The sequence below is a fragment of the Ictidomys tridecemlineatus genome, chromosome 2, assembly GCF_052094955.1.
Source record: "Ictidomys tridecemlineatus isolate mIctTri1 chromosome 2, mIctTri1.hap1, whole genome shotgun sequence".
In the NCBI taxonomy this organism is placed as follows: domain Eukaryota; kingdom Metazoa; phylum Chordata; class Mammalia; order Rodentia; family Sciuridae; genus Ictidomys; species Ictidomys tridecemlineatus.
The window spans coordinates 17,065,380-17,089,501 of record NC_135478.1 but is presented as its reverse complement, the minus strand read 5'-3'; the positions used below and the strand labels follow the sequence as shown (position 1 = coordinate 17,089,501).

General features: G+C 42.9%; 1 protein-coding gene across 4 annotated transcripts; it reads right to left on the bottom strand.

The window, feature by feature from the left end:
* Positions 1–905: 905 nt before the first annotated feature.
* Positions 906–24,099, bottom strand: Lrrc2 (leucine rich repeat containing 2). Of its 4 annotated transcripts, none has more exons than XM_005332918.5 (9): positions 23,929–24,099; positions 19,646–19,789; positions 15,574–15,781; positions 14,202–14,358; positions 13,054–13,190; positions 11,287–11,432; positions 9,453–9,608; positions 7,954–8,090; positions 906–5,021 (listed from the first exon to the last, which is right to left on the bottom strand). In XM_005332918.5, exons 2-9 carry the CDS (start codon positions 19,768–19,770, stop codon positions 4,972–4,974), a joined length of 1,116 nt encoding a protein of 371 aa, XP_005332975.2. In that variant the 5' UTR covers positions 19,771–19,789; positions 23,929–24,099; the 3' UTR covers positions 906–4,971. The 4 variants fall into 4 exon arrangements, with proteins under 4 accessions (XP_005332975.2, XP_077894096.1, XP_077894095.1 ...); XM_078037970.1 differs by lacking the exon at positions 23,929–24,099 and adding an exon at positions 23,877–23,897 and having other exon boundaries at positions 4,464–5,021; XM_078037969.1 differs by lacking the exon at positions 23,929–24,099 and adding an exon at positions 23,275–23,388 and having other exon boundaries at positions 4,464–5,021.
* Positions 24,100–24,122: the final 23 nt, after the last annotated feature.

Below are 24,122 nucleotides of genomic sequence, written 5' to 3'. Positions count from 1 at the left end.
TCAATGGATATTTTATTGGTCATTGTAAATTGTGCTGCTGTGAACATAAAAGTGTGCACATCTCCTTAAGAACTTGCTTTCACTTATTTTGGATAGACACCTACAAGTGTGATTGCTGGATCCTGTGGAAATTCTATAAGTTTTTAAGGAACCACAGTATTGTCATAAGGGTTTCAATTCCTCCCCATCCTTACTAATATTTCTTTCTTGATTTTTGTTTATCGTGGCCATACTAACGGGTGTGAAGTGATATCTCACTGTGGTTTTGATTTGCATTTCTAGAAAATGCAATTTTTGTGGTGCACGTTCATACTTTTGAGGCAATATCATAAATAATATAATTATCTACTGGAAGTAATTGTTGGGAAAACAGCAAAAATGCAAGTGCAAATTCTCTGCAGACTCGCTATTGGTCATCAAACTTTTGAGCACAGTCTAAATGTATTAGCCAAACTCCAGAAACTTAAAATCTTATATGAGACAAGACAGATACTGAAGGGATCCAGTTCAACCCAACTGCAGAATATCTAGACTCATAAACTCTATGATTGCCCCCAAGTAACCCTGGTCTGTTTCCCCCTGCATAGTTTCCATAGCTATAAATAAAACAAAACCATTAGAGTGGCATGTGGAGCTTTGGACTAGACACTGTCACCATCAGCACCGGGAATGCTTCTGATGTCCTTGTTGTTCAAACCAGGTACACTCTGATTTAGACATAAGTCACTTTTGTCCTGGCCACTATATCTCCTACACCAACATGCTGGCTGAGGAATCCCAGGAGAGATGCCCTAAAGAATCAGAAGTCTCTTCCAGCTCACTCGATGAGGGTAATATTTCCCTTTACAGGATGAACATTGTTCTTAGCCTCATGAATATTGGAAAAAGCAGCTTGAAGAGAAGTGTTTGCTCTGTACAATTTTATTTTTTTCAACTTTAAATACCAAGTGCTTCTCACTGGCAATTTTGAAATAACTCCTCTAACAAATAATAAGAATTCTCTGGGGCTCTAATTACATTGCCACCCAAACATACTAAGCCTGGGCTACAAGGAATACCGTTTAGCAAGGACCTGGAGGATTCTGCACGGGACTTGGCAGAACAGGGCTCTGTGTTGTGCCTTCAGTTCCAACATTCTTGATTGCACACAAATCCAGCAAAGGCTGATTCATAAGAGCCGCAAAGGACTCTCCACAGATATGGCATATATTTTAGGAAGACTAGGCCTCTGGCAAGGAGTGAGATAATTAAACTAAAATGAATAAAGTTCTGGAACCTCCACTCCACTTCAACTCTTTCAGAGCGTAACTTCTCTCCTGATTTATGCAGTGGTCACCTTTCTAGCACCATAACAAATACCTGAGATGAGCAATTTGTGGACAGAAAGGGTTATTTGGAGTCAGTTGTGGAGGTTTCAGTCCATAGCTGGTTGGCCTGTCGCTTTAGGATCTGTGGCAAGGCAGCACATCGTCAGAGCAGCACAGGGACAGCAAAGCCACTCCCCTGATGCCCAGGAAGAGAATGAGAGCGAGGGAAAGAATAGGTCCCACAATATCCTTCAAGAACACATCCCCAGTGACCCAAAGACCTCTCAGTGGGACCCACTGCCAGGCATGGTGACACTGGCCTGTATTCCCTGTGGCTCAAGAAGCTGAGGCAGGAAGATTGCAAGTTAGAGGCCAGCCTCAGCAACTCAGCGAGGCCCTAAAAAAACTTAGTGAGACCCTGACTCAAAATTTAAAAGAAAAGGAAAAGAGAGAGAGAGAGAGAGAGAGAGAGAGAGAGAGAGAGAGAGAGAGAGAGATGCAGATTCAATCCCCAGTTAAAAAAAAAAAAAGTTTTCATCACCTCTCAATAGTGCCAAGATGGGGACCAAGCCTCGTAACACATGAACCTTTGGGGACTCTTGTCCTGCAGCAGTCCATGAAAGAATCTTCTCACTTTCCTCTCTGAAGTAGTTTATAACATCCTTATCCCAGAGTATCCCCACCATATGCAAAAAAAAAAAAAAAAAGGAAAACTCTTCTTCACAACAATAGAGATGCCAAGAAGCTTCTGAACAGGACTGGCTAAGTTCCCCCAGTCTATCACCACTAGTCATTCCCTTTGGTCCTCCAATCGTGTGTCTCTACAACTACCTACTTCTTTATCACACTTACAAAAAAAAAAAGCTTACCTGTTTCTTTGGATCTTCATTTTTGGGGGGTGGCGTGGGGCACTGGGGATTGAATCCAGGGGCACTTAACCACTAAGCCACATCCCCAGCCCTTTTTTTTTTTTATATTTTATTTAGAGATAGGGTCTCCGTGAGTTACTCAGGGTCTTGCTAAATTGCTGAGGCTGGCTTTGAACTCGTGATCCTCCTGCCTTAGCCTCCTGAGCCACTGGGATTACAGGCATGCGCCACCGCACCCCCGTGGATCTTCATTTCTGAAGGCTCTTGTATCATGTAAAACTTACATTAAATGTGTTTTTCTTGTTAATTTGTCTTTTGTTATCAAAGTCTCAGCCATGAACCTAGCAATGGATGAGAAAGGAAATCTTTTCTCTCCTACATTTCCCTCATAGAAAAAAATGGATGTTGTTGTCCATTTTGAAACCAGAAGACCTTTCTTCTAAGAAATATTTTATTCTTCTCTCATTCCTTTAATGTTCCTACAAATATTCTATTATGTAAATAACGTTTCTAAATTAAGCATCAGAAGCCAGGCATGGTGGTGCATACCTATAATCCCAGCTGTCTCTGGAAGCTGAAGCAGGAGGATAGCAAGTTACAGGCCAGCCTTAGCAACTTAGTAAGACTCTATCTCAAAATTAAATTTTTTAAAAGGCCTGAGCTGGAGGTCAATGGCAGAGCACTTGCCAAGCATGTGTGAGGCCCTGGGTTCAATCACCAGCCCCGAAAATAATAATATTAATTTATAATAATTATAATAATAATAATAATACATGGTTCCATATGGATCATGTAAAATTTTTTATTTTAAATCTCTAGGATATTTCTACTCAGAAGCATTTTCTACCTTTGGAACTTTCTGTATTTTTATACTTATATAAATAAATTAAGTAGTATTTTAATACTACTTAATTTTAATACTACTTAATTTTTAACATATTCAAATAACATGCTTCTTTTCAGAGTATTATATAACATGAAATATATATATAAATGCAGTTTTTTTCACTTATTTATATGTGACACTGAGACAGCTGGTTTTAGTGAATGAAATAAAATGATATAAATTATAGACAGCCTCTCTGTGTGAAAACCCACTCCCCTTTTCACTTATAGTTTCCATTTGGCTATAGATGGCATGAGATAAAACTTCAAAATCCTTCAAGTAGTGCAACCAATAATCTTGATTATATTTTTAAAGTGTTAATGAAAGCAATTTTTCATTTTCCTACTCTTTTTATCTTTTAAACTTCTCAAGAGTTTGTTTTCAAGTTGGAACAACCCTTTATTGAAGCATTACCAGGTGGTTTTTAGAATGGTCTGCTTATTTTCTATCTGATGAGGATTAAATATTTGAACTTGTCCAAAACATTGACTTGAACAAAAACCTGGGGTGTTAAAAGTAACCTTTTTGAACTGCATGCCTCTGAGAACAGATTAGCTCTTCGGATAAGAAAAATAAAAATCACCTTTCATTAACTTCCAAAACCTCCAACTGGCTATACCTTGTTGTCACACAGGGCAATTACTTGTGGCTATCTGAATTAAATTCCACTTAAAATACAGTCCTTGAATCACATCAACCACTGTTCAAGTGTTCAAGAACCCTGTGTCCGGCAGTTACTGCGCTGGGTGACAAAGATACAGGACATTTCTTTCACTGCTGAAAGCTACTCTTGGACATCACCAGGCTAGACCATGAAAGTCAATGTGTGCACATTACCCTTCTTAATCACAAAAGCTAGTTAAGCATTTCTTCAAGACCATCAGTCACATCTTGTTTATCTTAATCTAAGACAATTGTATAAAAATAGGAACTTTGTAAGATTTATCCAAATCATGTGATGTGACCTAAGATCACAAAGCCCTGAAGTGAATCCTACTATAACATACGGTCCCACGGGCCTCCTGGGCCATGGTCACTGTGGGTGGAGTTTCCCTGCAGTACCCACAGGGAAGCCTTGCCCAGGATGAACTCAGCAGTGTATGCAGTGGGTCTCCCAGACTCTAAGTGGACCCCTGGGAGGGAAGACCCCCTGAGGGCATTGCTTCTGTTTTCTGTGCTCAGGTAGCTCCCAGAACCCCCAAGGTAGCCACTCAGGAAAGGATGGTTGCTGTCCAGGCAGGCCATTCAAAACTTTCCACCCCAGCAGGGCTCACACTTCTTCCTTGAGGGACTGCCACACCCCAGCTGAGTGTCTGGAACCCCATGCACGGGCAGCCTTCCCACCCCCAAGGCCCAAGTCACACCCTGGGTCTCTTCTGAGAGCCAAAACAGAGCTCCAAATATTCTTGCCAAAATATAATTTAAAACATCACGGAAGTAACAGTTCATTTCAACCCAAGGAACATTAGTTACTCTCAGTAAAAGAAAGAATGTATTAAACATTTTCAAATAACAAAACTCTGATCTGACTTGTCCAATATGAAGGTTCTTTTCACGACCCTTTAGCCCTTGATTTCTGAAAACAGTGCATTCAGTGTCAGAATTTGGTCATTAAATTATAATTTTTTAAAAAACCTTCTATAATATTAAATGTGCATTATTTGGAAACAATTGTATGCAAATGAACCTATAAATACCAATATATAAACTAATTTATCAATTCTTGAGCCCATAGAGGAAGATTATTCATACATTTGAAATTTGAAAATTATTTTTCTTAATGACTATGACAGTGGTTAATAGACTTTGTCCTAAAACTCAAGCCATGATTCCTATATGACATGACCTCTACACAAAGTTGTAAAGCTCCACAGGATGGTGAGATTTTGCAGTCTTCTGATGAATGATGTTAAAGTTGAAGGCTAAAAGATACCTTGGTAGTATAGCTGGGCACAGATTCTATGAGGAGAAAAAAAAATACTTCATTAGTCATTCGCCCTTTTATTATTATTGCCACTTAATATTTTAAGCACGGAGATAATGTGTAAGTGGTGAATAATGAATTCATCACCGTTAAGTTAACCATCACTAATGGGTAGCCAAGCTTAGGAATGTTTATATGTAAGATGGAGTCATTAAATCTTGTCCTTGGCAATCTTTCCAAACAACTAACACAGCTGTGTCAAGGATTTAGAAAGTATACAGCCCTATAATAATAAAAGTTGAAACAATAAAAATAGAAATAGATGGGCAAAGACAAGGGACTATAGGTATCAGGTGGAAGGAAGGCTGGTTTATGAGAAAAATTTGGGCTATCCTAAGCCAAGCATGACCTTAATAAGTGCACCTTCTCTCTGCCTTGCTCTTTCCACTAGTTACTACCCCATCCCTCGGCCTTCACAGCTAAATTTTGTCCAAGGATGTTTTATACCAATGGTTCTCAGAAATGTGGGTTGTCTCAGACTGAAGGCACCAACACGACCAAGAGTTGTTAGAAATGCTCCTGTGGAGACCCCATCCCAGACCCAGAGTCCAAAGTTCAAGGAACAGTGAGGGCTTCAAGCTCCTCATCAACCTCAGACCACAGGAGGTTGTAGGTCCAGGTGGACTGGCAGAATCTAGTGTTTTCTGCTGATAGACATGGATTCTATAACTGATGGGGAAGGAGAGAAAAAGGGAAGACTTCGATAAAAGCAAAGCAAGCAGGTGGGGTGCAATGGCACCTGCCTGTAATCCCAGCAGCTCGGGAGGCTGAGGCAGGAAGATTTCAAGTTCAAAGCCAGCCCTAGCAACTTAGCGAGGCTCAAAGTAACTCAAGGAGACCCTATCTCTAAATAAAATATTAAAAAGGGTTGAGGATGTGGCTCAGTGGTTAAGTACCCCTAGGTCAAATCCCTGGTACCAAAAATAAACGAATGAATGAATGAATAAATGCAAAAGAATTTTTAAAAATTCAAAACACACACATGACCATATCTAACTTGGACTTTAAGAAATTGCTATTTCTTGGGTTGGGAGGATATAGCTCAGTCAATAGAGAGCTTGCCTCACATGTACAAGGCCCTGGGTTCAATCCCAGCACCACCAAAAAAAAAAAAAAGAAAAAGAAAAAAAGAAATTGCCATTTCTGTAGGTCAAAACTAGCTGCATATTAGTAATATCATTTGATTCAACCTAATATGAATATATTTTTAAAGGATCAAATTATTACAATTGTTCAGAAATAAGTGAATGGATCAAAACTCATCATCACTAAAGGTAATTTTAAAAACCAAGTATCTTTCATAAATGAGGTATTTAATTTAAGTAAATACATTTCTATCTATTTGTCACTATTAATAACTACTGAATAATAAATAAGTTTAACTGATTGACTTTAAAAGTGAATTATTATTTCTGTTCTCATAGATTCAAAACTTCATATCTATATCCTCTAGTTCTTTCTGGTATTTTTACATAATAGCACTATTATTATGTATTTTTACATAATAGCATAAAAAATGAATAAAGTAACAATAAAGATAACAATAAAGTATTTTTGTTTTTGTTTTAGTTTTGGTACCAGGGATTGAACCCACAGGCCCTTAACCACTGAGCCACATCCCCAGTATGACCACCCCCACACCCCCTTTTTGTCCAGCTGTAGATAGATACAATACCTTTATTTTATTTATTTTAATGTGGTGCTGAGGATTGAACCTACTGCCTCACATGTGCACTGAGATACAACTCCAGCCCAGTCCAGCCTATATATTTTAGAGACAGGGCTCACCAGCAGAATCTGGCCTCAAATTTGGAATCATCCTTCCCCAGTCTCCTGAATCACTGGGATTACTGGTGTGCACCACTGTGCTGGGCTTAGGTTTCATATTTTGCATAAATTTCTACTTTATTTCAAAATAATTCAGCACTTGAGATTAGGAAGAGCCAGATTAGAGGTAGCAATAGAAATTATCTTCATTTTGTTAAAAGTTTTTTAGTTTACCAAATAAATGGCATTTTTCATTAATGCCAATGAAATCTCTGAGTGTCTGAATGACTAATTCTTCAGACACCTGCTAATGACGGGGAAGAGTGCTCACATGTATGGTGTCTCCTGAAGGGGGCTGAGGCAACCTGCCCACAGTGCCCATCCCCAAAGGCAGTGGAGTCCGCACAAACTCCTCCCTAAATTCTGTGAGGCTTGCACCTGGACTATTAAAGAACCGGAAAATTAAGCAGTGATTATTAGGCATCTTGCATTTTTCCTTGTGTGAGTTTGTTTTGTTGTTGTTGTTTGGTGGGGGGTGGGTAGTGAGGATTGAACTCATTCAATCACTGAGCCTCATCCCCAGCCCTGTTTTGTATTTTATTTAGAGACAAGAGTTTCACTGAGTTGCTTAGCTCCTCACCATTGCTGAGGCTGGCTTTGAACTCACCATCCTCTTACTTCAATCTCCTGAGCCACTGGGATTACAGGCGTGCACCACCGTGCCTGGCTCTTTTTGTGATCTTTACACAGGTATTTTTTGATTTAGATGATATAACTTTTTCCAAAAATGTAAGCAGACTTTTGAAATGGAATCGTTTATTTTCCCCTTAGCATAGAATGTTGTTTTGCAAATATGATTTAGTTTAAAACTCACAAACAGTTAATAATAGAGCCCTTGCATCTCGAGTGTATGTTTCTCAGCCTCTCTGCCCAATACTTGATGACGTGTCCGGCATTCAAGGACGATTTTTAAGGAAATTTATCATTTGGGTTCTTTGGTGAGGAGTAAATGGTTACAGAGTAACCTGACTCCCTAATCAATGAACTTTTTGTCAAAATGATTTATGTTAGCAAATATATTGTATGATCAGTGGAATTCTTCATATTTGTTTTAGATAATTTTAAATATGAGCAACTCACCTCTTTCTTTAAGATCCTCAATATAGGCTTTCATAAATTCTTTATCAAAATGTTGCCGTTCCTGTTCACTTTCCATTATCTCATCATCATCTTGACCCTGGGCCTTATCAATAGGATTATCCATCAGACTTATGAATCTATTCAAGAAAGCATGGAAAATACCACATTTCCAACTGTTCATGTTTAAGCAAAAAATTCCTAACGTTAGAAGCCAACCTTTTGCAGAGAGCAGTGATTCACGCCTGTAATCCCAGCAGCTCGGGAGGCTGAGACAGGAGGATCACAAGTTCAAAGCCAGCCTCAGCAATGCTCCTTTATCAACCTCCCAAATTGTTGGAATTATAGGTGTGTGCCACCATGCCCAGCCTGTATCTAATCTTTTTATTGAACATTTGTCAGCTCAAAGAGCTTTCATCCGTTACTCTGAGATTGCCAAATTCTACAGCTGCACCACTGGAAGTTATTTCAGTGATGTGATGGGTTTACCCTGACTTCTCTCAGATGTTCCCTGGTGCCCAAATGGGTTGGATCCTCCTACCTGTCTCACCAGTGATCTTCTCCCCAAACAACATTCCTAACATAGCGGAGGAGGACCCTGGAAGACCCATTCCAGGGGAAGGAGTAGAATAGAACAGGTGGGGAATGTCTTGTACCTCTACTAATCTTGCATTTACGCAGGCATGAAATGGGTCTCTCTCTTCCCAGCAGTGAAACCTCTGTATTTGTTTGCCACATGTCCTACTGCAGTGACAGAGAGATAAGGAAGACTTAACTCTACGTTGATAGTGAGCATTTACCAGTGAGAGAGAACCTGTGGCCTTCACAGAAGATGGGTCTCTGGACACAGAGAGAAGGTGGTTCTCGCCAGAGCTTCCCTGGGTGAAGGTTCTGGAAAGGCTCCAAGCTGCTAAGGCTCCAAAATGGTCTCAGGGTAGAAGGGATAGGGGAAACCCCATGGCTCCAAATTTTGGCAGGATGTGCTCCAGGGAGTCACACCAGCTGTCTCAGAGTTATTTGAGTGAATGATGGAGCTGGGGCTTCCACGGCCAGGGTAAGAAAGACTATGTCTCCCCCAGATCCCAGGCTGTTTGTATCACATTTGCAATGGATGATTATCTTAGCTTAGGGTGGTTTATGGGTTCGTTTAGAAAATCAAAAGGACAAGGCACCCAGGGAGGGTTTCGTGAACAGTGGCTGACCTCCCCAGGAACAACAGGCGTATCTGTGCTGAGCAACAGGGGGCTCCTGGCATCCGTCTCCCAATGCCTTCAATCAGCAAGTAGCATTTGTGCAGAAATCCTGTTCCCTGGTTCCCTGAGCTCTATCTTCCCATGCCATGTGCACCAAACTTCCAAATCCAATGAAAAGCAAACTGGGATCAGGTTCTCTAGGGTAGGAGAACCATCTAATCTGGTTTTGAGACAGGCTCCCAGGCTCTGGAGGCTCTTTGCTCTCTCCCTGTGTCTGACTGTGTCTACCAGGATCTCTGGTCTACTCACTTCACTGGCGTGGAGGAGTCACAAAGGGCAGTTGGGAGCTCCACCAAATGGTCCCCACTGACAACCAGCAAAGTGAGCTTCTTGAGGTTCAGCAAGCAGTACGGGAGGTAGGTCAACTTGTTCTTATACAAGAGAAAGCTCTGCAGTTCTTCCAGCCTGAGGAGAAGTAGAGAGGATCAGAACACGAGGACTTGGCCTCCTAGCCAGTTACAGATTCCAGAAGGCAACCCCTACTGAGCGGATTCCATCTATGTGATGGGTATGAGAACAAGCTGAACTTTACATTTTAAATAAATAAATAAATAAAACCACATCAGATACCATGATTTTTTTTTTTTTTAAGTTTTTGCTGACTTAATCACCAGTGGAAGACACAGATAAAGCAGCAAGGTAGCTGGACGTGGTAGTGCACCCCTGTAATCCCAGCTGCTTGGGAGGCTAAGGCAGGAGGGTCACAAGTTCAAAGCCAACCTCAGCAACTTAGCAAGGCCTAAGCCACTCAGTGAGACCCTGTGTCTAAATAAAATATGAAAAAGGACTGGAGATATGGCTCAGTAGTAAAGCACCCCTGGGTTCAATCCCTGGTACCCCCGCCCCCGCAAAAAAAATAAATAAAAAGCAGGATAAATACATTGTACAATTCACAGTAGGTCACCATGGGGCCTCAAAAACCAGTATATCCCTTCCTCTCCATGTCTCCTGTATTTCCAAGGGCCAACAGAGCACAGGAAAGAAATCACACCAGTGTTAGAATGAGAACAAACAGATTTTGGAAACAGATTTCCTTTCACACAGTTTAGAAGCATGGTTACTCTTCTCCCACCATTATATTCTCACACTAAAATGGGAAGAAAACCGCAGAGTGAAAAGGAAATGAGCAAAATATTTTCCAAATATATTTAACTGTTTTCCATTTTATTCTAATTCACTGACCCTCCCTCCATTTGTCCAGAAATCCTGTTCCCTGGATTTTTCTTTCATTCATTTGCAAAGTCGTGACTAATCCCACAGATATTTCACAAAGTTCCTCTCATGTTTCAAACTTGGACAGTCCCCAGTTATTCTCATCAAAAATCCTCTGAGCTCTGTCTTCTCATGCCAGAGAGAGCATTCTACGCATGGTGTGTACAAGAGTAGGAAAATGTCATCTGGGGTGGCACTCAGGCCCCGGCCATTGCTGGCCTCTGTCCTAAGAGCTTACTTCTATCTCTTGATAAATAAGATTGTAGATTCAGGAGGCCAGAGATTGTGTTCCATTCAGCACTTTAAACCCAGCCCACTCATGGGAGCCTGATAATATTGGTGAAATGAATCGATCAATCAATCAGTCTTATATATTTTAGTATAATAATTATTTTTTGAACATGAAATAACTACAAGGATACAGTTTGAAAACAAGCATACTAGTTGTTGTTTGAAAGATTGTGTATAAAAAAAATCAGTAAATGAAAATAATAAATATTGTCCTCACTAATATTCTAAACATAGAGTGATAGGTTTCTATTTTATATGTAATCATTTTCTACTTCTATGGAGCAATGGAAAGGTAATGGTGCTGTTTTATGAAAGAATGAAGCAAATTACAGTTCACCAAGACAGTGAAGAGGTACTCAAATGCATGTATCCATATACATGTGTGATGCCAATTAGAAATTGTTTTATTCTATAATTTCCTAGGAGCAATACACTCTGAAAAATTAATTGATCAATTGATTAAAATGATTAATTAATTGATTCAAAGCATATTCAAGTGTCATGCATCTTAACAATGTTCACAGCGTTAAGGCGTTAGTAACTGATTCATATACCTCACCTTCGGCAGGCAAGTAGCTACCTGTCTATATCTTGTGGCAGGTCATTCAGGTTATTGTTGCTGATATCCAGCCACTGCAAATTAGACATCCTCAGGACACAGATCGGGACACTGGAAAACTTGTTTGCTGAGATATCTACGAATGTAACTTGCTTCAAATTACTTAGCTAAAAAGGAATAACAAAATATTCTAATTACCATTATAAGAGTGGGAATTAAGTTCGATTAATAATTTTTAGATTGACATTTCTTCTTCAAAGGCATCTCTAGGAATCGATGCAAAGCAGACCAATCCAGTATGTATTTTGAAGCATCTCCTATGGATCTTTTCCTGGGTTTCCAGGATAAACTTCACACTGTGGCTGCCTTCAGGGAGCTTCTACTTTCATAAATTAAAAAAAAAAGGAGGGGTGGGAACAAAATAAAATCTAGACCCTTCCCTCAATCCATATGTGCTATAACATGAATGAAGAACTTCAAAAATATCATGCTAAGGGAAAGAATTCAGACTCAGAAAACGATAGCATGATTCCATTTCTAGGAAATTTCCAGAAAAGATAAGCTTAACAGAGATATGAACAGATTTGTGGTTGCCTACTGCTGAGGGCAGAGCAAGGAATAATAGCAAGCAGGCAAAAGGAAAATTGGGAGATAGGTGAAGGAAATATCCTAAAACTGAATCATCCTATACACTTAGGATGGGTAAATTTTATGACATGTACATCATACCTCAATGAACGGGGGTGGGGAATAGAAGAAGGGGTGGATACAGCAGCCTACCAGGGTATGCCCCAGTCCAGATGATAGACAGCTCTGGGGTGGATCAGGGTGCTAGGGGAAAGGTTATGAATGAGCAGTGGTCAGACATGATATACTCTGAAGGACCAGCTGGATGGGATTTGTTTAGGTTATACATGGCTCATGAGAGCAAGAGAGATCAAGGATGAATTGATGTACTTCCAGCCAGAACATCCAAGTGAAGACTGAGCCATTCCTGGATTGGGGACGACTAGAGGATAAGCAGATCTGTGCAGGGAATCCAAAACTCTGCACCCTCACAGAGACAAGCATCAGATATTGCTGGAATGAGATGGGTGCTAACAGCAGAAGCAGCCACATCCTCCCACCCAGGAAAGGAAATAACACGCTTCCTGGGTGGCTGGGTAATAATCATTTTTAGTAATAATCATTTTTAGCCCATGCCTCACTGGCAGAATTGTATGGTCCTTTCTCCGTTTCAGCACAGGAAACTCATTGAGTTTTATTTGACAATGAAAACTGTATACTTTTATCTTCTCCATTTTATCAAAAAAATTATTCAAAATCATTTCTCCCTGAACACAGACCAAAAGAAATAAATGAATCTTTTTAAAAATTCTGTGCATTCTGTGCATTTCTTGAATCCTATGACAATTCTAGACATCTACACGTCGGTTAGGAGCATATGAAAAAAATGTTTTACCCCTGGATTTATCTGCAGTTTAGCCATAGTAGATAAATAAATAAGGATTTGCATCAGAGACGACAGGCATCAGATATTATATAGGCATAAAATTATAATAGCTCATGTGAAAATAAGATGTTTTCCCTCAACAGCATTTCTAAATGCAGGCCCTGGTCTAGTTTCATAACATTTTTAAAGATGTTATGATTATGGTCATAAGGTAATTGAAATGTCAGAAAAATGTGATGGATTTTATCTTCTAAAAATTCTTGCCCACACCATGGACCATTCCTGTAGGGAACTGAATGAAAGTAAATCATGAAGCAGAAATGTTTTCATCTTACTTCAAATGGGAGCTCCATTAATTCCAGATTTCCAGAACAGTCCAGTCTTTCTAGATTTTCACAGTCCCCTAGTTCTGGAGGAATGCTCTTCAGATGGTTGAAACTCACATTGAGTTCTTTCAGGTTCTTCAAACGACCTGGCATCAGAAAAAGTTAAGCTCCCGTGAGTAGGTCCTTCAGGGTCTTTAAGAACAAAAGCGAGCCAGACTTGTTGGCACCCGCCTGTAATCCCAGAGACGGGAGGCTGAGGCAGGAGGATCCAGGGCATCCTGGGCAACTTAGTGAGACCCCTGACTCAAAATAAATCAATTAAAAAGGGGTGGGGATGTGGCTCAGTGGATAAGTGCCCCATCACCACCAAAAACAAAACAAAACTGTATTAAGTCACTTATAAGCACTGTGAGCCTGCCCCCAAATGAGCTGGATATGGTAAAATCTGGCTTCTGGACCAGGCTCTCAAGAAGTCCTCAAGTCAACAGCTGAGTGACGGTGGCCAAGTCATCTGACCTCCCTAGAACTTGCTTTCTCCAATCCATAAAATGAAGGGGCAGGAGATAAAACGGCCCTTTATGTCAAAGTTAGAACTTTTCAGCACTAAAACTTCTAAGCTCCTGTCTGCCTTTCCAGAAACCAGGCAAGGAATAGAGGCATTGACCTTGCCTTGTCTTGACTTGACTTCACACTATTCCCCTGCTTTGTGGATCACTAGTAGAAGAGACAGCACACGTACGTGGGTTCCCTTTATAATCAAGTCCACCAAGGGTGATACAGATGACCCGGGAAGATTCTGCACACGTAACACTAAAGAACACCAAGCTCAGGAAACACAGGGCTTTTACAGCAAGCAGCCAGCAAGCCTGCTCTCTGGGGGAGATGTCACCTCATCCTTTAAAGTCAGCAGCGGCATAAACAATCCTGAGGTCAGGCTGGGTAAGAGGGTGTTCAGGGGCCTTGTGGTCTTGACACACCTGGTAAGGTATGTGCAAACACCAGAAAAAAGCTCTGAGACCCCTGGAATAGCCCTGCCCAGTGACATACTTAAGTACTTGGAGGAGGAAACCCAGTATTGGCACAGTGTCACCTGCCCAATAGCTTCCTGCTTACCACAGACAGACAAGAGCGCTGGAGTTTCCTGCTACACCACATACCAATTTCAGCTGGAAGACATGAGATTTGGTTTTTTGGCAGATCCAGAATCCTCATTGCTTGAAACAGCTCAATGTATGTAGGAATGATTTGAATCAGGGTATTGCAAATGTGCCATTCTTTCAGGTGTGTCTGCTCCTTCAACGAGTCAGGCAGCTCCTAAGAGAATGAATGACGTGGATCAGAACCAGTCCTCGGTGTGCACAAAGCCCCCTGAAACCAGTTCTTATTTAAAGAACAAAAAGCGATGCTGGGCATGGTGGCACAAGGCCTGTAATCCCAGCCACTCAGGAGGCTGAGGCTGGAGGATCGCAAAGTCAAAGTCTCAGCAACTTAGCAAGGCCCTAAGCAACACAGCGAGACCCTTGTCTAAATAAAAAGTGCTGGGGGCAATTATGAAGAATACAAGCAATAATAAGTGTTGGTGAGGATGTGGGGGAAAAGGTACATTCACACATTGTTGGTGGGACTGCAAATTTGTACAACCACTGTGGAAAGCACTATGGAGACACCTCAGAAAACTTGGAATGGAACCACCATTTGACCCAGCTATCCCATTCCTCTGTTTATACCCAACATACTACATACTACAATGACGCAGTCACATCAATATTTATAGCTACGGAACCAACCTAGATGTCCTTCAATGGATGAATGGATAAAGAAAATGTGGTACCAAAAATGAAATTATGGCATTTACAGGAAAATGGATGGATCTAGAGAACATCATGAAATAAGTCAATCCCCAAAAAAAAAAAAACCCAAAGACCAAATGTTTTCTGATAAACTGATGCTGATCCATAGTGGAGGCAGGGACAAGGGGGGTGGGGGTAAGGGAAGAAGGAAGGAACTCTGGATTGTGCAGAGGGGAGTCAGGGGATGGGAAGGACAGTAGAAGGAGACAGACATTATTTCCCTGTACACATGTATGATTACACAAGCCAAATGAACCTGAACCATGTACAACCAGAGGAATGAGAAACTGTGCTCCTTTTGTGTACAATAAGTCAAAATGGACTCTACTGTAAAATAAATACATAAATAATTTTTAAATAGTGGGGGAGCTGAGGATGTGGAATAGTGGTTAAGCACCATGAGGTTCAATCTCTAGTACTAAAAAAAAAAAAAAGAATTTTTTTAAAATATAGACTATGCTGTCCTAGGGAGGGCCACAAGGTCCCAGCTGCCCAGCCTTAGAGAGGTCCAAGAGGATCCCGCTGTTCTTTTCTATGCTGCCATTTCTCAGAGGAAAAGATGGGCAAACCCAGTCCACAGCAGTAATGGGCTCCTGTTCACCCACTGGAAAGCTGTCTCAAGGCCAAGGCCTGGGGCTCAGGTCACTCCCACTTCCTGCAGACAGTGGGCTGCACTCACCTTCCAGTGCTCCCCCGAAAGTTCCAACACAAATGGGTTGCTCTGCTTGCCCTTGTCCTTGGCAAGTGAGCTCAGCCTGGAGAGCGAGTTCCTCTCGATCTTCTCCAGAAGCCTCACGCTGGTGTCAATGAAGCCATTCTTACAGTACTGAGCCTGGGGGATGCCCTTCCTCCTGCACTCGGCAACGAAGTTCCACTCCTCCTTTATCCTGAAACAGGAGCAGGGGCCACAGTCACTCTCTGGGGGAATGGCCACCACGGTCTTGAGAAGCAATTTGGGGCCTGGAGCATTGGTTCATGCCTATAATCCCAGCAGTTTAGGAGGCTGAGGTAGGAGGATCACAAGTTCAAAGCCAGCCTCAGCAATTTAGCAAGGCCTTAAGCCACTTAGCAAGACCCTGTCTCAAACTGGACGCAGTGATGCACGCCTGTAATCCCAGCAGTTTAGGAGGCTGAGGCAGGAGGATCACAAGTTCAAAGCCAGCCTCAGCCATTCAGCAAGGCCCTCAGCGACACCCTGCTTCTAAATATTATACAAAAAAATGGCTGGTGGGCTGGGGATAGAGCTTAGTTGGTAGAGTGCTTGCCTTGAATGCACAAAGCTGAGTTCAATTTCCAGCACACCAAAAAAAAAAATGGCTGGGAATGTGGCTCAATGGTTAAGCACTGGATTCAATTCCCAATACAAAAAAAAAAAAGTGATCCCTCCAAAATGTTAATGACCTATAGCACCACCACTGTAAATTGTTGTATTCACAGAACTCTTCTCGATTCATGTCTCTAACTTTTCTTGCCTCGTTTCTTAAACCGAACTTGAAGGTAAATTTTGGCAATAGTATGAGATGGCGGCTGATAAGCCCTATATAATACATCTTTCCTAGGTCACTAATTGCAAATTGACATAAATATTTCACAGATTTTGTATAGCCAATGCAAATGGAGAAAGGGAAATTAGACAAACCCCATTCAGAATGGATTATACACCAAATACACTTTGTGTTTCTTTTTGAAATGTTTTGTCTTATTGCTTCTGAAACCTAATGAAAGAAAAGTCATGATGAGAATATAAACTATTTCTTAAATTTCCATTCTCTTCCTTGAGAGGAATTAAAATAAATAAAATGTCATTAAGTTTATGCTTTATCACCCACATAATTGAATCTGAAAACTTCTCCAGAATTAATTTTCATAGAACTTCAAATATGAGATAAATATACAAAACAAATGCCATTAGAGTGTTCTACTAATTTTTATTTATTTATTTGTAAATTTTTGATACTGGAGATTGAACCCAGGGGTGCTCTACCACTGAGCACCAACAATCTAAATAAAATAAAATAATACAAAATAGGGCTGGGGATGTGGTTCTTTTAATTTTTTATGTTGAGACAAGGCCTTGCCAAGTTGCTGAGGTTTCAATCCTCCTGCTTCAGCCAGCCAAGTGGCTGGGATTATGGCCCCTGCACCCAGCAAGCTCTACGCATTAAATCAATAAATGTGTATTGAAATATCTTTTACCTTAGGAAATAAGCCCATGATCCAAGCCCCGCTGGCAAATGGCCTCATTGGCTAAAAAATGCTTCACTCAGAACCTGGCAATAGCTCTTTTATTTCTCCCTCTAAATGATCAAGTTTCATTTAGATGGAGTGGTTTTCTGTATTTTATCTCTACAACTTTTAACAGTTGATATGTAATTCATGACACAAATACAGCAGTATAAAATGAAATACTCTGAAGAGAAGTAGCAGAACAAGTTGGAAGATTTTACATATTTTAGTAAATTTAAGCTAACAAGTTAATTGCCTTTTACGATCAGGCATTCATCAGTTTGTTGTTGTTGTGTTTTGGGGGGTTTTGGTTTGTTTTTGTTTTTTGGTATTGGGGATTGAACTCAGGGGCCCTAACCACTGAGCAATATCCCCAGCCCTATTTTGAATTTTATTTAGGAACAGGGTCTCACTGAGTTGCAAAGCACCATTGCTGAGGCTGGCTTTGAACTCATGATCCTCCTGCCTCAGCCTCTAGAGCCACTGGGATTACAGGTGTGCACCACTGCGCCCTGTTTATCAGTGTTTTTTGTTTTTTTGTTTTTTTTTTTTTTAAAGAGAGAGTGAGAGAGGAGAGAGAGAGAGAGAGAGAATTTTTAATATTTATTTTTTAGTTCTCGGCAGACACAACATCTTTGTTGGTATGTGGTGCTGAGGATCGAACCTGGGCCGCACGCATGCCAGGCGAGCGCGCCACCGCTTGAGCCACATCCCCAGCCCTTTATCAGTGTTTTTAATATATTAATTTCTGTTCAGGAAACAGACTCTAAGAAAAAACTAAGTTAACTTTCAAATAGTACTAATAATCATGAATTATATTACAGAAACACAAACACAACTATAAAGAAGAGAAATTCATTTCCACCATTGCTAAAGGTTCTGTGAAACTAAAAATTTCTTTCTTGAACATTCCATTTCCCTCCACACCCCTACACCATGTTCCTCTTCACCTGCCCCACCAACTTCAGGGCTGCTCTTCTTACCTTGAGCTGGAAAAGCCTAAAAATCCCCAAGAAGGTTTTTGTCTTAGATTGAAATGAGGCACAGCACAACTAAATGACACTGAGCCTAATTCAGAATCAATCCTACCTGTGTGAACTGTGTAGAGGTGTTTACACCTTTTGTTGCTTACTTAAGGAGGACAACTATTCGGCCATTTGCCATCTGGATGTGGGTCTGGACTTGTTTGAGAACTAGTCAACCAATCAGAATCTCATTTCACCTTAACCACGCCCATAGTGCCTCATCCGAGAGTTCTGGTTTGGATTTCTTCACAGAATAAAAGTTATACACATATGCAAAGTCACCTTTCTCCTTCTCATACATTTATCAATCTTGTACACTGCTAATTGGCACTATATAATTTACCATTGTAGTGGTACCCCCTTCCTTCACAGAAAAGTCTTAACTGGGATTCTCCAGAAATCTTCACCATGGCTGATTTTAGGACTGTCAGCAAAAGAGTCTCTGCAAAAGAGTTCAACGTAGATAAACTTCCTATTTTCCTGTCGCCCTGTTTTACTTGGCCACCGGCCGGGAAGAAATCAGCACTCCAGGTGCTGAACGCCCCTTACTAGTTTTTTACAAACTCATATCCAGTATAATAGTTTTGTAGAAGTGTGTAAACAAGTCCTCTGGCCTTGAGCTGGGCTTCACAGAGATGTCTACATTTTTAAGATAAGAGAAGATACAAATTGGGCTCTTCAGTAACAGCTGGCAGGGGGAGCAAAGAGAGAGGAGAAAAAGTTCTCCCCTTCTCAGGTGTTGTCCTTGAAGGGTTAACTTGCCCAAAACAGTGACAGAAAAAGCTGCTTTTATGTGAACTTCTGCAGATTGTGCACTTCTGAGCCCCTCCCCTTACATGCTGGGTATAAAATTCTGAAACCACCTGAACTCAGCCAAATAAAACTGTTTCCTGCTATCTTCGGTGCCTTGCATCATCTGTCCCTAAAACACCATAAATTCATATCTTCCATGAATGCACTTTTTACAAAACACTAACTCAACTTAGTTTTTGTGTTCATAACTTTCTTTGACTCATACTTTAGGAGTTTATATGAGAGTTCATCCGATTGCATCATTTCAATTTAAGTAAATGTGCCAAATGAATCGAACCTAGATCCAGCTCAACAGGTGAGGCATGACAGAGAGCTAGCTGCCCCAGGGGCACCAGTAGACATAGCCAGAGCCAAGAGCATCAGAGAGCTACTTGAGTGAGCTCAGTGAAGGCTGGCTAAGCACCGTCTATGGCGTTTGGCAGTAGAGGAATGGCCAGGGCATCCCTGTCTCCCCTGGTCTAACATGGTGCTTGGATTATATGTAGGTTCTTGCAATTATGGGTGTTTCTGTTAACAAACTGAGTGCGCATGTGTTCAGCAACAGCGTCAGGGTTCTGAAGTCCAACGAGGAAAGTACTGCAGACAGGGAGAAATCCCAGAGGAAAAGCATCTTCCTCCAAGGCGACAGTGGCCTGCCTGAATGTCACTCACTAAACAAGCAAGAACAACAGGCACAAAGACACATACTTTTCCAAGGCGCTTTTCTCGAGCCTTTCGGCCTCCTTCTTCTGCCAAGCTTTGTGCTTCTTGACACGAGTTTCCCACAAGGCTCTGACAACAGAAATGTCAAACACCACCACTTTATGTCCCATTGTGGCAGCATGAAATTACCTATTTGGAAAAAAAAAAATACATATGTCAGGCACATAGAAGAAAATCACTTTAACGTGAACTTTAAAAACGAAATATGAATGAATTGCCTGCCTTAAATAATGATGGCATGCCCTAGGACTTCCAGAATGGCAGTTTCTTATGGTTAGGTAATACTCTTTGTACTCAAGTCGTAATTCAACACTCACCCTAAGCCAGCTCCTCTAGGGCATCACATCTGTCCCCTACACCTCAGCTGGCTTCCCAAAGCCCCTCGGGCATTCTCCAAGCCCCTTGGCTCCACATTCTATGGAACTTTCTGATATATGCATCTAATCTTTCCATTAGATTGTCACATACTATACGATAAGTTAAATGAATTAATCACAGCACACACAAACACATGCGCACACACAGACATAGTCTCTTCAGTAGAATAGTAGGTGTAACTCCTTAGTTATATTAAACCTCCATAAGAAAAAAGGCTTTGGGGAAGCCGAAGCAGGAAGATCCCAAGTTCAAAGCCAACCACAGCAATTTAGGGAAGGCCTAAAGAACTTAGCAAGACCCTGTCTTAAAACAAAAAGGGTTGGGACGTGACTCAGTGGTTAAGCACCCCTGGATTCAATCTCTGGTACCAAATAAATGAATACACTTGAGTGAAGGCACAGTTCCAATCTGCCTCCTGTGATTCCCATGTCCCTTCACTTTCAGTCTTGGCAATGCACTCAGCTAAATTTCACGTGCACCATCCTGTGACCAGTCCGGAATGTGGGTGGTGACCTGCTTCCCGTTCAGGTTCGTGAGCAGTCCAGGAGTTCATAAACAACCTTACAAAATTGCTTTTTCCTGGCTCCGTTTTCTCTCTGATGCCTTCCAGATTCCTGGACCTCCCTTTTTCAGTCCTCCAGCCCAAAAAACCTGTTCTGAGGAGAAGCACCAAAAGGGCTGCGGAGGGAAACAGCAATGATGGTTTGTTCCACACTCTCAGGACTCCAGTTCTAGACATGTGACCACCGATTGCCACCTGCTAGAGACATTCTCAGGACAGGGGCAGTGAGCCCTGTGGGGAAAGCCTTGGCAGACCTGGTGGGCAGAGAGGTGGGGAGGGGGTTGGAGGATGTCGGCTGCTGTCAGTTCCCACCGTCTGCCCCGTTGACCTCCAGGCAGGTGACCATGTGTTCTCTCCTCCAGTCATCTCAATCAAGGTGGACAGCTGGCTGGAGGCAAGGTCACCTCCTAAGTCCCAACTCCTGAGCTGAGATGTCATTGTTGGTTGCCTGGCCGTTGCCAACAACAGTCTCCAGTGTGTAGATGGCAACCAGCACGGGGCTTAGTCTGCACAAGGCGCAGCTGGCAGGTAGACGGGCGCTGGAAGTGCTGGTCCTCCCCACACTTCCTCCATTCCTCCCTGTTTACAAGGTCCCCTCAGCTTCAGATGCCCTTCCCCACACCCTTCCCTACACACATGGCTTCCTCCACACACCCTCTAACCTTTGGGGATCTCTCCTCAGTCTGGCCTTCCCAGACTCCCCATTTCAAGGAGAGAGTCTCCTCTTATTTTCTCCATCTGTTTACTTATTTACTTCACAGAACTTAATGCAAATTATTTTATTTTTGTGGGTGTTGTTACGTTTTATTTGTCCATGAACCAAACCATAGAAAAACCACAGCTCACTGACAGGAGCCCCCGTCAACACCAAGCAGGTCACACAGCAGCAGACAGGAAGACCCGGAGGGGAAGGAGGCTTGAGCCCTACAAGGGCTGCAGATGCCAGGCTCCTGTTTCTGAACCTCAGTACAGAGACACATGCACTGAGCCAGTGACTTGGTGTGTGTTTCTGTCCTTCCATTCCTGGGAACCCTCAGTAACTGACGTGTATGTCAATGCAGGAAAGACGAGCGCAGGTCCATCCACGGGACCAAGTTCCCAATCTAGGGAATATTTCAGCTCCAAATGCTAATTAGACAGCAGAGGCTGAACCAACGGCTGCAGGAGCCAGAAGAGCAATGCCCTGTGGTGGGGAACAGGAGAGGACCAGAGAGACCCAGCAGGAAGGGGAAAGGGCCATCCATACAAATTTGGTTGAAGGACTTTCCTGCCCACCTCCCCAACTGAGTTATATCAGAATTGCCTTACAGAGCCATCTGCACTCTGGAGCCAGAGGGCATGACTGGAAAAATATGTCCCCTGGCACCAGATCTCTGGTCTTCACTCAGAAGTCATATGCCAGGGGGAAGGGGGAGGCTTTCTGTCCAATGACAGACTGGGCTGCAGGGGGGAAGGTGCGGAGTGGGTATCAGGCTAGCACCTCAGACAGCACAGGAAAAATCTGGGGGAGTCTGACAGGAGACTCAACCAAGTCTGCCATTTTTTTTGGTGCTCCCTACGTGAAGCTGAGAAAGAGAAAAGAGCAAAGAAAGGAAGGGAGGGAGACAAAGCAGGTACCAGAGTTCACCTGAACCAGCCGGCTCCCTTCTCCCCACCCACTGTCCCTTGGTGCCCCCAGCACCTCTCCCCACTTCCCTCAGGCTGAGCAGCTCCAGCCCTTCCACAGCATCCTTTCAGAGGTGTCTTGCATATGGAGAAGACCCCATCAACAGCCTGGCTGAGCTCAAGAGAATGACTGTAGCCTCCAGGAATGGCTAGGGACACCAAGGTGTAATAGGGACCATAAGAGGAGCTTGCGTAACTCACAAATTCCATTCCCTCACACACGGCCACTGTCTGGACCCCAGAGTTGGATGGCAGAATGTGCTCCTCATAGAAACAGTGGGCTGGACACTGAGGCGCACGTCTGTCATCCCAGCGGCTCAGGAGGCTGAGGCAGGAGGATCACGAGTTCAAAGCCAGCCTCAGCAACGGGGAGGTACTAAGCAACTCAGTGAGACCCCATCTCTAAATAAAATACTATTAAAATAGGGCTGGGGATGTGGCTCAGTGGTGGTATGCCCCTGAGTTCAATCCCCAATACCAAAAAGAAAAAAGAAAAAGTGAAACAGTGGAGTTAAGTGACAGGCAGGGCGAGGGGGGGTGGGGATGGGACATGACACCCAAGTGAGGTCAGTAGAGTCAAAACAATGCAGCCACATTCTGAATTGAATGAACTTTTATGCTACAGGATCCAAATTTCCCCCAAAAAACACCAGATTATTTTGATGGTAATTTGTTAATCGAGTTTCAAGCCAGGAGAAGCCAGGGAACAGATGGGATTAAGAAGATCAAGTCTGAGTCAGACTGCCTGGGCTGGAATTCTGCCTCTGGCTTATTGGTCGCCTGTCCCTGAGGACTTGTCCTCCCTGTTCTGTTGTGGACACAATGGAACAACAGCATCAGCTTACAGAATTAGTGAGAGAGCTACCTGTGATCATTTGAGTCCAATGCTTTAGATGGTGTCCAGCACCAGGAAGGTCAATTATTTAAAGAAAAGAAATTATAACAGACTTTTAGTAATCAAAGGTAAGATAAAAGCCCAAAGGTCCATGTGCATCCAAGGCTTTCTCACCCTGCCCGGTTAGTGAGTTTCAAGACGAGATTGGTAGATAGACCCCGGCAGAACGGCGGGCGCATCAGGGCTGCTTAAATCTCCCTGGGATCACTTTTCACCCTCGCCCCACCCCTTCCGCGCCCCCAGCCAGAGGGCGGGAGAAGCTTTCCGGAAGGAAAGACTGCCCGGCCTCCCCACCCCCGCTCCCATCAGGTGTCAATCATACTTCTCAAGGCCCCGAAAAGACGCAAACAAATTTGATTTATCACTCCTGGACAGAACTCTGGAGCAGATTGAGCTCAGCCTTGGACACCAGGGCAGTGCGCTCAGAGTAACCCATCATCCAGGAGCAGGGTTCGTGGGGACCCTGCCACGGGAGCAGCCCCACGGATGGCACCTACGAGCCCCATCCGCTCTCCCAGTGCCCCACTCAATTGTAGTTTTTGAACTAAAATAGACATGGATGACTACCTCCCCAGTGTTTGGGGGGATGATGTCCCGTCAGCAATCTGGCTGAGCTCACCGCGCACCGGGGAGACCGGAGCCACCAAGCGCGCGGCCACCGGCAACTATCCAGCAGGGTACACGCCTCTCCCCTCGCAGCAGGACAGCCCACCCACCTGCTCCTCTGACATCCCTCCGCCGCCGCCACCGAGACCGGCCGCCACTCACCTCCCTGGTGCGGGTGGTGCAGACAGTCCAGGGTCTGGCCACGGGGCCGATCCGGCTTCAAGGCTGTTTACACCCGCGAGCAACACCCGGAGTGGAAGGGCCGCGCTGCCCGGAGCCTCCCGGGCCTGTGCGCTAACAGGCTATATTTGTAAGCAGATAATATGATCTGGAGGACATGTGCTGATAAACTATCT

Excerpts from the sequence above, each read along its gene's own strand:
- Lrrc2 (XM_005332918.5), bottom strand. The coding sequence starts at position 19,770 with ATGGGACATAAAGTGGTGGTGTTTGACATTTCTGTTGTCAGAGCCTTG. Across the intron at positions 14,359-15,573 it reads TTTCGGGGGAGCACTGGAAG|GAGCTGCCTGACTCGTTGAA; the intron begins GTGAGTGCAGCC and ends TCATTCTCTTAG. Across the intron at positions 8,091-9,452 it reads GACTCCTCCACGCCAGTGAA|ATTCATAAGTCTGATGGATA; the intron begins GTGAGTAGACCA and ends TTTCTTGAATAG.